This window comes from Doryrhamphus excisus, linkage group LG21 (genome assembly GCF_037039965.1).
Source record: "Doryrhamphus excisus strain RoL-2023G ecotype Guam linkage group LG21, RoL_Dexc_Guam_v1.1, whole genome shotgun sequence".
Lineage (NCBI taxonomy): Eukaryota > Metazoa > Chordata > Actinopteri > Syngnathiformes > Syngnathidae > Doryrhamphus > Doryrhamphus excisus.
In genome coordinates, this window is record NC_136377.1 from 5,368,439 (window position 1) to 5,382,041 (window position 13,603).

Sequence of the window (13,603 nt, forward strand, 5' to 3'; positions counted from 1 at the left end):
GCGCATTCTCTGGTTAGCGTACAATATGGCATCTTGTTTTAATACAATGAATGCATGAGTCTATTATGCAATTTTTTTCGACCCGTTGCCTTAAGTTGTAGCCTCCTATAGAGCAGCTACACACAATAACTCGCAGAGAAAAGTTTTTTTTTTTCATAATTTATATGTATTTGGTATTGTTGATTATGTGTAAACTGCATGTGTACATTGGATTTACATAATTTCATATGGTAAATATTGATTCAGTTGGCATCTGTTTCTGTTAGAGTCGGACCTTCCGGAACAAATCAATGATGCTAACCAAGGCTCCACTGCATTGGCTTCATTAGTTAAAATCTGAGGAAAACAAAATACCGCAAAAAAAATCAAAACAAAGAAAAATTTGACCGATTAGCCTGTCCAATGTCTTCAGTCGTTGCTGACACAAGCAGCATTTTCCCGCACATGATTAATTCCAGTGGGTACGAGGCGGTACTTTTATTTACTATTTCATTTATCGGAAAGCTTGTTACACACAAACACGCACACACTCGGTAATGGAGAGTATGTCGTGCGGCGTCACTTGTATCGACAGACAGCCGTTAAAGCTTTCGGCTGGGATTAAAAGTCTGAGAGTCGATCAATCAGGAAGATGCGATTATTACAGCATGCCTTTATAATCAATTGTAGTACCGTACTTTTTTCATGATTGTTATTATTATTATTATTATTTTTGATTGGGTGGGAGAAATCAAAGACAAATGTTTGGTAACCATTCTATTTTGCTTTGCATAAAATCTTTGCAGAGTAATGAGCATTTTGGAAACAATAAATGCAGTGGGATGAAAATTTCAGGACTATGACAGATGTAAATACTGTATTAAGACTAGGATTTGACAATACCGTATATTGTCTAATCTTCTGTTTTGTACATGAAGCTGGTAAGGCACAAGAAAAAAAAAATATTGAACTGAAGCCTTTTACATGGAGTTCAAAAGTTGACAGGGACAGCCAGCCTGGCTCACTTTAATGTCCACTTGAATCATGGTGACACCGTGTGTGTGTGTGTGTGTGTGTGTGTGTGTTGCAACCGGCCATATCTCAGCAGCAGCAGCAGCAGATTCAGAGCCAGATCATCTCTCTCCCTCTCCATCTATCTCTACATCTCTCTCCCTCTCTCTCTCTGCTGTGATTACTTGAGTAAAAAGAGCGCTGCGTCGCAGAGAACCAATTTTCCTAATGCACAGGCGCGCGCGCACACACACACACACACACACAGTACTGTTATTGATGAGGTAAATGGGGAGGGGGGCAACACAGGGGCACACATAGTGCTGGGAAATGTCGAGAGAGAGAGAAAGAGAGAGAGAGGGAAAGCGAGAGGGAAAGGGAGGAGAGTGGCAACAAGGGAGAAGGACAAGCTGGACGGGGGACAAAGACAGGGACAAGTGGCGGACAAGAGGGGGGGGCGGGATGGAGGAGCGGGACGAGGAAAGCCAGATGTTCTAGGATGGCAAAGGACGTCCAGAATGAGGGAGCGGATGACTCCTTTAGAATGTTGTTGTTTTTATGCGTGTTGGGAGAAGGACCTTGCAAGACAGGCAGATGGAATGATACTGCTTTTGTGTCTCAGCCAGTGATTCCTTCCACTTGAAGTACCCAGAAGGGACACAAAAAAATGGGATTACACAGGCACAAAGTCCGTCCAAAGTACCCAGAGACCAAAGGAAGAGCTTTTGTTGTCCACCGTGGGCATGGCTTAAATGTAGAAACCATTTTTTTAACCAAAGACTAAAGCGGAGGAGGTTTTATCAGGAGGAGGCAGCACCTTTTGGGTAAAGGCACTTTGAGGAGTCTGGAGTTTCCTTGGGAAGATTTCTAGGAACATTTCATTTGGACAAAAACTGCTCGTCAAGGACATGATCTCAACATCTCCACTTTTCAACCACAGGTAACTCCCGAACTAAATGCTGAAATTGTACAACAAGACGCTGGAAGACGCTGCTTCAATGATGGAAAACCCGAAACAGGTTTTTAGGTTCTAAAATCAGAATCAAGTCTTAAGAACCTTGGTCGCCCTTCCTTAACATCCTAAAGGAACCAGAACTGTAGGTCTTCTCCATCCATCCAGTGTTCCATTTTGATTCCAGATTGTCTATCCCAGTTGACTTCAGGCCAAAAGTGGACTACAACCCTGGAATAGTCTCAACTGTCAAGTTGGAATTGATCCTCTGTGAACCACTAAACCTTTTCCAGGAACTTGACCAAAAATCTTCAATCCCGCCAGTTTCTCACCCTTGAGATCATTGGCCAAAGCTGAGTCAGCCAATTGTTTGCGAATGGACGACGACTAGATGATGATGATGAGTGGGACACACCACAAAGGGCTACCATGCTTTAGCCACGAATGCTAACTGATGCATCAACTTCAACCTTTTGTTCATCTGGAGATCAGGGTTCTCTGATAAATTTGGACTTCTAACACTACCTGTCTCTGAAGATCCTTAAGAATCCTAACTTCAGGACATCCCTTCCATAAACTTCCTTGAAATTTTGCCAGATCAGGATATAATGAAGTTGGTTCTCCGAGTTTGTCAAAGCGATTCAACATAGCTTCTATGCAAACTAGCCTTCAAAAAAGCAACAGCGACAAGAAAAGGACAAGTTCATCATTTGCCATCATCATCACCGGGGCAACCGGAGAGAAAGAGAAAGCAAAAGAGAAAGAGAAAGAGAGAGAGAGAGGGAGTGCAGCAGCATGGGACTCAGCTGCTTCAAATCCTGGAAACATGACAGAGCAGGCCTCAAAGGTGACCCACTCTATCCACATATTACTTCTTAATCCCACTTGGTCATCTACGTATGTGTGTTTCGTCCTTGGGGGGGGGGGTGCTGACTCAAGGTTTTCAAGGTTCTGAGGCCAAACTCCATGCTTGATTTGACTTTGAAGAGGGGAGGGCGAAATAATTCGAGGCTACAACAAAAACCCAACGTACATACAACGTACCCGCTCGTTAGCATAATGCAAATGTGTAATATTCCATCACTGCCTCTGTTACTACCTCAATCATATTTATTTATTTAACAACCCAATACAATACACTCATATGTGACTTTACTCATCTGTATACATTATTTGCACTATGGCCCATTTATCATTGCACTAAAATGAATATATGTGCAATATGTCTGCTCCTGCATATGCTCCTGTGCAATACTATGTGTATATTTTGGATATCTTGTATATATTTGTATATATCTTGTTAAATTGTCTTTTTTACTCTACTTTTATATACCTTTTTTTAAACTTGCACTGCACTGATAGGAAAAGCTCTCCAATCTCGTTTCGACAATAAAGGCCATTCCATTCCATTCCATTCCATTCCATTCCAAAAGCACAGCAAACACTTGATTTCACAGAGCGATACATTCATTCATTCATTCATTCATTTTCTACCGCTTTTTCCTCACAAGGGTCGCGGGGGATGCTGGAGCCTATCCCAGCTGTCTATGGGCGAGAGGCGGGGTACACCCTGGACTGGTGGCGAGCCAATCACAGGGCACATATAGACAAACAACCATTCACACTCACATTCATACCTATGGACAATTTGGAGTCGCTAATTAACCTAGCATGTTTTTGGAATGTGGCAGGAAACCGGAGTACCCGGAGAAAACCCACACATGCACGGGGAGAACATGCAAACTCCGAGGCTGGAATTGAACCCTCGTCTCCTAGCTGTGAGGTCTGCGCGCTAACCACTAGAAAACCGTGCCGCCCCAGAGCGATACAGTATCAAGCAAAAAGACCAGTTTGTGACGTGCGATACCGTATAAAAAGCGAGAAAAAATTTGGGCAAAAAAAATGCATAATCGTATGAAAACTGGGGTGTACAAAACCGAGGTTTGTCTGTATGTTTTGGTATAGCGAAAGAAAAAATATTTTGTGTCTAGAACGTTCTAGTTCGGTATAGTATTTGAAATATTCCTAGCAAGAAGAGCGTGCCGAGGTCTAGGCTGCAGGTATCTATGGACTGTTGACAATAGTTGATATAGTATAGAGCCTTGTCCTCTTGTGATCTTGTCTTGCATTAACGTAATCGGATTTCCTCATTTGCTCTAATCATTCAATAGCCTCTACCTCAAGACTGACATTGGCTAGTCTGAAAAAAAAAAAACACTCGATTAGCCATCTTGGTAAAAAAAAAACTTGGACATTCACTCCAAAAACAATTAAAAGCAGAGCTGTGTTTGTGTCTTTAGGGAACCGAGACGTGTTGGCCAGTCCAGGCTCGTATTTCTTCTTGTCCAACAGCGCCGGCCAAGGGGACGAGTGGCTGAAAAGCCTCAACAAGGGGGTCTGGATCCCTTTCACAGGTATAAAAAACAAATGAGTCCTTTTGTAGGCTTGTTTGGTTTGGTTCAACCAGACATTGCTAAGCAACTTTGTTTGGAATTGTCCCTCCATGTGATGGTCCATCCAGTTTTGCCACAGATCAGTAAACAAGTCTTTCTGTTGACCCTACGGACATTTGGACTGTCTCCTCTGTAGGTGTTTTTGGTCAGCGCCTGGAGGAGACGGTGCTGTATGAGCGCCGTTACGGGGTCCGCTCAGTTCCCCTGGTGGTGGAGCAATGTGTCAACTTCATAAGAGAGCGAGGCTTACAGGAGGTTGGCTTGTTTCGCCAGCCAGGACGGGCCAGTCTGGTGAGAGAGCTGCAGGAGGCGTTTGATGCCGGGGAGCGGCCTTCGTTCGACAGGTGCGGTTACTCCATTTTCCTGTATGCCTCCTCAGTGTTGACATTTTCAGACTGCGAATTTGACTTGTTATGCATGCAGTAACACAGACGTCCACACGGTGGCATCACTGCTGAAACTCTACCTGAGACAGCTTCCAGAACCTTTGGTTCCTTACAGTCACTACCAGGACTTCCTGCTCTGCGGCACAAAGCTTTCCAATGACCCCATAGAGGTGATGTCCCACTATGTCTTGAATGCAAAAATGGTAATGGTAATGTTTTAATTTCATTTGAACATGCATCAGATTACAATTGAATGCATCACATAATCAGTTCACAGTTCCACATGTCCAAAAGGAGTAGGAAGAAGCAAAGCTTATTAAATCCTACCCAACCCTAACCCATCTGGTACTTTTACAATTAGTAACTGTTACATTTGTTCACTTCCTGCTTTCCTAATATAGTTTTAATTTTTTTGTGTGTTTTTTTTAAAATCACGTACGGTGATATGACCATCCAATGACATAATGGGTACCATAGTAAGTGTCAATATAGTGATATATATATATATACTGGTTCAAGACTCTTCATCCTTGTATTTAGCAAACATCAACTGCTTTTTCTGTATTGTTTCTTGAATTGGCTCATCGTTGTGCATTGTTTGAGGGTCTTACTCAATCCATTCCATAGTTTGATTCCACATACTGAAATGCTATGGCTTTTTAACGTAGTCCTAGCATATAATATCTCTTATAGAGAAGAATTGGATGACATTTTTAACAACAAAAAGGCTGCATTAAACTTTTTTTTTTTGCTGTTTCAGGGTCTAGAGGAGTTAAGGAATCTTCTTCAAGAGTTGCCAGTGGCCAATTATAATCTTCTGAAGTTCATCTGCCAGTGAGAACTTTCACAAACCCGAACTATATCGAAAAAGGAGGAGGTCCTGAGTTAACCTCTCCACTTGTTTTTCTTGTGCAAAGGTTTCTTAATGAAGTCCAGAGTCACTCAAAAGGGAACAAGATGAGCTGCCAGAACCTGGCTACAGTATTTGGACCTAATATTCTCCGAGCCAAGGCTGAGGACCTACAAAGCATCATGGGAGGTATATGCTGTATCAGGATGCTTTATGTTATGAATTCTGGATCTCACTTGGTGTGTTTTTTTTGGTACATAGTGTTAAAAATACCCTCAAAAAATGCATTGCAGGTGCAGCACTAGTCCAGGTCTTGATGTTAGAGCTGATCCGAGAGCATGAGTCTCTGTTCTCAAGAGTCTCTGCACCAGTTCCTGCACATCATGACGGAGGTTTTCAGGCATCACCAAGTGCTCTGAGACAACCTCATTTACACCAGCCGCCATGCCTTCGTCAGATGTCCCTGCCGCTTATTACAGAGAGATGCGGCGAATCGGGACACAATGCTCTGGATGGCCGCAATACCAGGTACTCTCCGTGAACCCTGACTTCCACAGTACTGCAGTCATCAATCCGCCGTATCTGATAGAACTTGGAAAGACTAACTTGAGTTTTTCTTGCTTACTGTAGCTGTAGCTCCTCTGCGGCTAATGCCACATCAAACGTATCCTCAGGCCACAAAAGATTCCTAGGCCACCGTTACACGTCCTCCCATCCGGAGAACTGCTTCTACCCTGTGCCTTCCTCAAGTCAGGCCTCGCAACATCAACCCGACGGGAACAATACTGATTACCACCAGCACCTCTCTAGTTGCGGGTCATCCCCTGCCAGTGCCCAAAACAAGCAGCCTAGATCAGTCCACATGGGCTGGATCGAAGCCTGGTCAGGTCTGGGAGACACAGTGGGTCATCTATGGAGTTCTGGTGCCACACAAGACACAGGTGAAGGGGCTGACGTTTCTCAAGTAGTCAGTCCGGGCAACAGTGATGCGCAGGAAGACAGCAGTCCGTCTGTTTACGACAATTTGAAAATAACATCTCAAAGTCCGATGATGGAGGACGTCACTGGTGAACATTTAGAGAACAACGCTGAGGGAGAATCTGGCGAAGAACCAGAGGAGGCATGGCAGACGGTGGATGAATCCTCATCATGGTCTTCCTGTGAGATTTTACCATTCGACAAGAGCAGTGATCCCGAGGTTAGTCCTGATATGACGTTAAAGAGGTCACACTCAAGTCAAGTAGAAGAAGACTGCCAAGAACAGAAAAAGAACACTGATAGCGAGGGTGACGAAGGACACCACTTAAACTCTCCAACATCCGTCTCAATCCTGAGCCCCATCAGCACTGGGAGCTCAGAGGTGTTCCTCCCCTCGGGTCCTCCTCCAGAACTTCCGGGTAGTGAGCCTCAATCGCAATCCAGTGATGCTCAATCGCTTCTGGCTGAGCTTCGGCAGCAGATGGCCCAGCAGAAGACCGAGTACCAGGCCAGGATACAGAGGTAAATCAGGTCTTTTACTTGCATCTTATAAAACACGGATACTAGAATCCTTAAGTCCAATTGACAATCTGTTCTAGCTCAGTCTTAGGCTTACGGTAAAAAAAAATAACAAACTAAGTGGTTCAAAAGTGTTTAGTATGTGGTCGTGTTTCAATGTCATGTGTGTCCATACCAAAATACTTTAAACCGGTCCCAAATCATTCATTCATTTTCTACCGTTTTTTCTTGACGAGGGTCGCGGGGGTGCTGGAGCCTATCCCAGCTGTCTTTAGGGCGAGAGGCGGGCTACACCCTGGACTGGACCAGCCAATCATAGGGCACATATAGACAAACAACCATTCACACTCACAGTCATGGTCCCAAATAATTGATCATGGAAATGCAACAAAACCGAACTATACGTCTTGATCAGTACCAAAACTAATACTTACCTTGCTCTAATGCTGCCTCTGTCCCTTGCCCCAGGTTGGAACGCTGCAATGACGCCCTCCAGCGACAGGTGGCGGTACTGCGAGAGGGTCTGGAGCAGCAGAAGCGGAGCCAGAGTGTAGCCGAGGTCAAGATCCGCAACATGGAAAGGGCCAAGGCTGCTGCGGATCGGCGGAACTCGACACTGCAGAACGAGATGGAGCTGTTCTTTCAGATGTATGGGAAGATGAGAACACGGGAGGGATTGGCTGATAATGATGATGATGAAGTGAGGGGAAGGCGAGAACGCACCTTGAAGAGCCTGTGAGAATGGAGGGAAAGGGAGAATTAGTGGATGATGGGTCAATCTTTCGATAAGTTTCACTTTTCTCTCAACCTTGGAGTCGTGTTTTGCTATTTTATACACTTAAGACATAGAGGAAGCCTTGCTATGTTCACTTTGCATGAATGCGCTTTCATAATAAAAGACAGAAAATACATTTTAGCTGTCAACTCTATTGAAACAAAACATTTAGTCCACGAACCAACTTCTCACAAATGAAATTCTATTAGCTGCATTGCAGGAAATGCTTAAAAACGAAAGACAAAAGGCCTTATTTCCAATGAGAATTGAACATTTATTCTCAAATGCAGTCAAAAGCAATGCTGAGACTTTCTGAATCAAGCTCAAGTCTCATGAAGAAACAATTTCAAGACAGACTGCAGTCCCGTTTAGAGTCACAGAGAAAGACATTTAATCGTCACGACTGCTTAAGGACAAGGGAACGCCACAGCAGGATGTCAGGTACGCCATAAAGGGTAACAGGTACGCCACAGTCTATTGTGCCAGTGAGGCGACTGGTCCTCTTACTGAAAAAAAAAAAAAGTGCAATAAAGACAAATTTTCACATATTGGACATCCAACCAAACACAATCTGTCAAATAAAAACCACTGTGGAACTGTTTGACATCACAGGATGAATCTAATTACGTATTTGTTTTTTTTAGGATTCTTTTTGTAAAAAAAAAAACATCTGCATTTAAACATTAGTGGTTTCTACTTCAAAACAAATCCTTCATATTTGACCACTTGAGTGTACTGCAGTCATCTCTTTGCTACACATACGCAAATACATATTCATTAAAACATCTAAATAATAAAGACATAAAACAATAAAATGTGGAATATTCAAGCGCGCAAGTTAGCTTGTTTTATAATTTTTTTTTTTGCTTCAAGATACTACATTTCGATTCCATGAGTCATTAGTTAGTGCAGCATGACAAATGAACAAATGTCATGTCCCTGGTGGTTCATAGCAAGCTAAGGTGCAATCATAAGAGGCTATTTAAAAGGCTTTACGAAAAGTTAAATTAAAGAGGAAGCCTATTAGACCAGTGTATGCCGACACTTAAAATATGGCCATGTTAGAAGTTGGTTTGGGATATTCTGAGTTTTAGATGTTGAGGGTCACAATGTACAATAGCTCACTTTGTAGCTTTAATCTTAACGGGGGTCCATTGGCTTGCAAGTGACCGCCAACATTGAATAGGCTTAAAGTTTGTAGTTTGACAGATTTTTCATGGAAATGTTGGCCACAAGAAAATTTGACTTTATAGTCACAAAACATCTATCCAGCAAACTTCAATGCCATTTATCCTTACTAGTGTCGTGGGTATGCTGGAGCCTACCCCAGCTGACTTCAGATGAGAAGCCGGGTACACCCTGATCACCAGTCAATTGCAGCCCTTTTTTGGAGAAAATATTAAATTTCCATGAATTTGTATGGTGATACTTTTTGTATATATGAAGAAATAGGAGGTCCCTTAGCCGGTTGCTGCGGTAGCTAGTTAATTGCCTTGGAAAAAAATGGAACTTCTAATCCAAATGCCTGAAGCTGTACAATTCGGCAAAATAAAGTAAACCTTTCCATTATTTCCCATGGAGGAATTTTTTTTTTCTAAATATGAACAAATTGGTGGACCATGACCTGGCTAGATTAAAGTGTGCTGCCATGCACTAATTTAATGGAATGATCGCATGATTTTACATTAGATTTTTTTTGTCTCAAAGAGCTGCCATAAATGTAGGTTAATGGGATGTGAACCACATTGAAATGTAATATAATGATGATTATGGACCAGGCCGCGCATGTTTCACATTCACTGACTCAACTGAATGATGACTGATGATGACTTCATAATAAGGAGCAGCGGCCAATCAGGTAACAGGAGAGACGTAACACTTCATCGGCGCCTAGAAGCCGGAGGGCGTGAGGATGTTCATGTCCCGCGGCTTGAGCTTGTGCGGGCGCGCCCCCTGTCGCCGACCCTCCACCGCCGGGATCTCCATTTTGGGCGGCGCCACCTTCTGGGCGTCGGGGCCGTCAGCTGTCAGCGTGCCCTGTGACTTCATGACCTCCATGGCGCTCGGCTTCTGGGCGCCGCGGTACGCCTGCAGGGCAAAGCCTGCTACATAAAGACAGAAAAAAGGATTAGCTTCCCTTGTGAGACAAAAACGAGCTCCGAACTAACCATAGTTGCATTTGGGAGTCTGAAGTCGAGAATGTACACAGACAATTCTCGCTATTATTAAATCACACAATAAATGAAAATTTGGTAATTTTGCCGGCCTTAATATTCTGTATTGCCATGTGCATATCTCCTCATTTCTCACCTCCACACAGGCAGGAAGGAAGGAAGGAAGCAAATTCACGCTGTGCATTGTTTCCAGCACAAAGGCATAAACCCACTGAGCTCTTTAGTTAGTCATACAGCCTCTCTGTCTCGGTGGGTGTGTGCATACACAGAGCGTTACGTAGTTGCAATTAAATTAATATTTTTTGTGGGAATTTTTTTCAGTGTAGTTTTTTTTTTAATAATGTTAAAATCTAATCTTGTACTATTTTCATTCTATTTTTATTCATTTATTGCTTGATTTTAACATTTAATTTTACCTTTTATCTGTGGTTTTCCTGTACAAAAGGGGCTAGTGGTAACATTAGGATTGGCTAAGATATTTTATGGGAAAAAGTATGCAAAATTATCTTATTAATTATTCATCACCATTTGATAAAGAATAGTATTTAGATTTTGTTCTTACCTACCTAAAGTCATGCAAAAGGCTTGCGCTGGGTGGAAAAAAAAAACAACTCTAAAAAAGGTTCTCCTCTATAGCTGCTGCTGGTCAAAAACATCAGCAGGTATTATATACCATACGCAACATCCAACGTGGTTGCCAGTCTGAAGGTCGCCCATTCACTTATTAACCCGCCGCCTGTTTTGTTTATGTAGGACTACAACATGACGTCACCTCTGTGTTTACACAGGCACAGATTGCTTGTTAAATATATTTATGAGTGATATTTAAGATTTTCTGACTGTGAGCAGGTATTCAAATTCCCTTTTTATGCAGGTTTACACAGCTTACATCTTTTATTTACCTGCATTAGAGGCATCAGAGCCCAGATCGGAGGTGGACTTGTGCACGAGTGGCCGCGGCCCAAAAACGCCCCAGCGTTCCAGCACTCCGCCTCCCACCGCCGCCCCATCTCCTCCTACCAGGTCCACGCTGCTGTTGGAGGAGCTGACGCTGATGTCAGAGCTCGTGCTGCTGAACCAGCTCCTGCATGAAACATGAACGAGTTACACATTAGCTCGGATGCTGTCACATGGTTGCTCGGCATGTTGATTTGTTTGTGTGTACCTGCGCTGCTGTTTAGGGGAAGTGTGGGGAGTGGTGGATGGAGTTGACTGGGCAGAGGAGTTCTGGCGCTCCTCTCGGGCCTCCATGCTCTGGATCTGCATTTTCTGCACAGCCGCGTCACGGTGAGTGTAGCACTTTTGTTATGTTGTATATCCTCTTGCTCTGCATGTGTCCTACCTGGAAGGATTCGGGCATACGATGGAGGTGACGCGTCTCCTCTGCCTTAAGGCCTTTGTGAGGAGTGTAGCTGGTATCCGTCAATCCCGCCTTCTGCTCAAACTTGTACATGCTGTCGTGAGTCTGCTCTGAAAAGACAAACGTAAACAACAAATGTCTGTGTATACACACACACAACTAGAAAAAATATACTAATGCAGAAAATTGCTGTCACAATCTTACTGGTGATGAGGGAGTTGAGGATGATGGAGGAAGCCTTGGTCTTCACCACGCTTTGTGACCTGGAGGGGGCACTGTCAGGTAAGTTAGACTGACGCGATGCACCACCTTCATCCTCCTGGTGAAAAAAAATAAAACAAATTTAAGTTAAAATGCAGTTTCCAATGTAACACTAATTGTTTTGTTTTCCAGTATAATATATATAATAAATGTGCAAAATATACAAACATACAAGGTGTCCAAAAAATTTAATAGTAATTTTATGAGACAAAAAGTTATATTACATAATATTAATGGTATATATTAATCATATTCAATGACCATTTGCAACCCTAGTGAGCACAAGTGGGATAGAAAGTTGATGGATGGTTATTTTAACGTGTGACAGCCCAAATTATTATGAAATAGGAAAACAATTGGCAAAATACTATTGGATTTGAGTTATAACATTATGAGTCAAAAAAGTGGAGGTTATGAAATAATAAACCTTAGATAAGTATAGTAGTATGTACTGTATGTGGTGTGGGAGATGGTCTCACCTCAACCAGCTGGTTAAACTTCCTATCTGGCACAACCGGGCGCCTCCACAGGTTGGTGATGTTGATGTCATGGGGGGGCGTGGACATGGGGGCCTCCAGGTTGTCGTCGTAGCTTATGGCCCTTCGGGTCATCCCGATGGGGAGCTTCATCCCACCCATCCCGGAGCCTTCGATGGCTGTGGGTACATATAATCGTTGATCGTCACTTGATACTCCAAAATGGGGATTCATTTTGAATGCAAAATGTGTTAAATTTGAGGATAACTAAGGTTGCTTTGTTCGTGTCACATGCTCAACAAAATAAAACTTCTCTAGTCATTAAAATGAATATTGCTTTTCCAATGCAAAAACTCACCTGGTAAGTCTCCTGAACCAGACATTGCTTCTGAACTATTATAAAGGTAAGATTTACCAGGACCTGAGGGAAAAGGTAATAATTATGCATAATTACATCCATTTTCAACAAGATCCAGAACAGAAATGATGGTAATGTGCATACGTAAGATTAAAGCAGGAGTGTAGAGCAGGCAGTAGAGAGGTTCATCCCGGCCTGAGGTGGTTCTGTGCTGCGGACAGGACTGATGGAGAATCCACTGAGGTTACATGAGGTGAGCTGAGAACACAAAGGCCCGCTGGCAATACATTATGGGTACGCAGCCAGACCAGGAAGGAGTAACTGCAGGAAAAGCAGACGTGCCAAAAAGCCATCAGCTAAAAAAAAAATTACCTTCCAAATAAATCATCTGCTTTTGGAAAATGTCACAGTTAAAAGGCTGACGTCATCACAAGGACTACTACATATAAAAGGGATGACTAGCTTCAACAACACGAATTGTTTCATCAAAACAACAGTGTGAGGGTATGTCAGCTTTGCCGAATTTGAAAACAGATGCCAAAACGTCACATACTTTCGTATAATGAGTTTTAAAACAACGTATGAAGACAAAGATCCCCAGCATACTTCATTTTGGCGGTTGTGACTGCGGTCTGGCATAGCAACATAGCGGAACAAGCCGCTGCAGAAGGATAAAAAGTTGCCACATAGTTGGCACCCTAACGACATATCTTGTCTATTTTTTCCTTACCAGGAATGGATTCCGTGGATTCAGGGAGGCTATAGGGTCACCCGTACCCCTTCGGTGATGAGTGGACTGTTTGTGGAATGACTGAATATTCGCTCGGCGGCCATTATTAACGGACTTGTTATATTGAAGGATTTCCGGGATGGATGAATTGGAAAATCCCGTTGCCATCTCGCGAGAATAGTGGTAGTACTAGTAGTTTCGCTAACACTGTTGTTTTTTGTAGATTAACCAACATTCGTGAGCTATATTCAGTCGACTCATTTTTACGTTATATATTATATAATCAGTAACCAAAAGTTACATTTTAATATTACACCAACAAGCCCACAGTTGCATGAAAT

At 42.9% G+C, this 13,603-nt stretch overlaps 2 protein-coding genes across 2 annotated transcripts; one reads left to right on the top strand and one right to left on the bottom strand.

Annotated features, from left to right (window-relative positions):
- The first annotated feature begins 1,480 nt into the window (after nucleotides 1-1,480).
- On the top strand, nucleotides 1,481-8,248 carry LOC144894563 (rho GTPase-activating protein 24-like). Its single transcript, XM_078787685.1, has 9 exons — nucleotides 1,481-2,789; nucleotides 4,243-4,356; nucleotides 4,532-4,739; nucleotides 4,819-4,951; nucleotides 5,542-5,615; nucleotides 5,699-5,820; nucleotides 5,925-6,159; nucleotides 6,262-7,131; nucleotides 7,597-8,248. Exons 1-9 carry the CDS (start codon nucleotides 2,738-2,740, stop codon nucleotides 7,865-7,867), a joined length of 2,079 nt encoding a protein of 692 aa, XP_078643811.1. The 5' UTR covers nucleotides 1,481-2,737; the 3' UTR covers nucleotides 7,868-8,248.
- On the bottom strand, nucleotides 8,154-13,419 carry LOC131137839 (putative monooxygenase p33MONOX). The gene is made up of 9 exons (XM_058086197.2): nucleotides 13,263-13,419; nucleotides 12,677-12,853; nucleotides 12,533-12,595; nucleotides 12,178-12,353; nucleotides 11,642-11,756; nucleotides 11,420-11,547; nucleotides 11,243-11,346; nucleotides 10,980-11,161; nucleotides 8,154-10,008 (listed from the first exon to the last, which is right to left on the bottom strand). The coding sequence occupies exons 3-9, from the start codon at nucleotides 12,555-12,557 to the stop codon at nucleotides 9,794-9,796; spliced, it is 945 nt and encodes a 314-aa protein (XP_057942180.2). The 5' UTR covers nucleotides 12,558-12,595; nucleotides 12,677-12,853; nucleotides 13,263-13,419; the 3' UTR covers nucleotides 8,154-9,793.
- Between the last annotated feature and the right edge of the window lie 184 nt (nucleotides 13,420-13,603).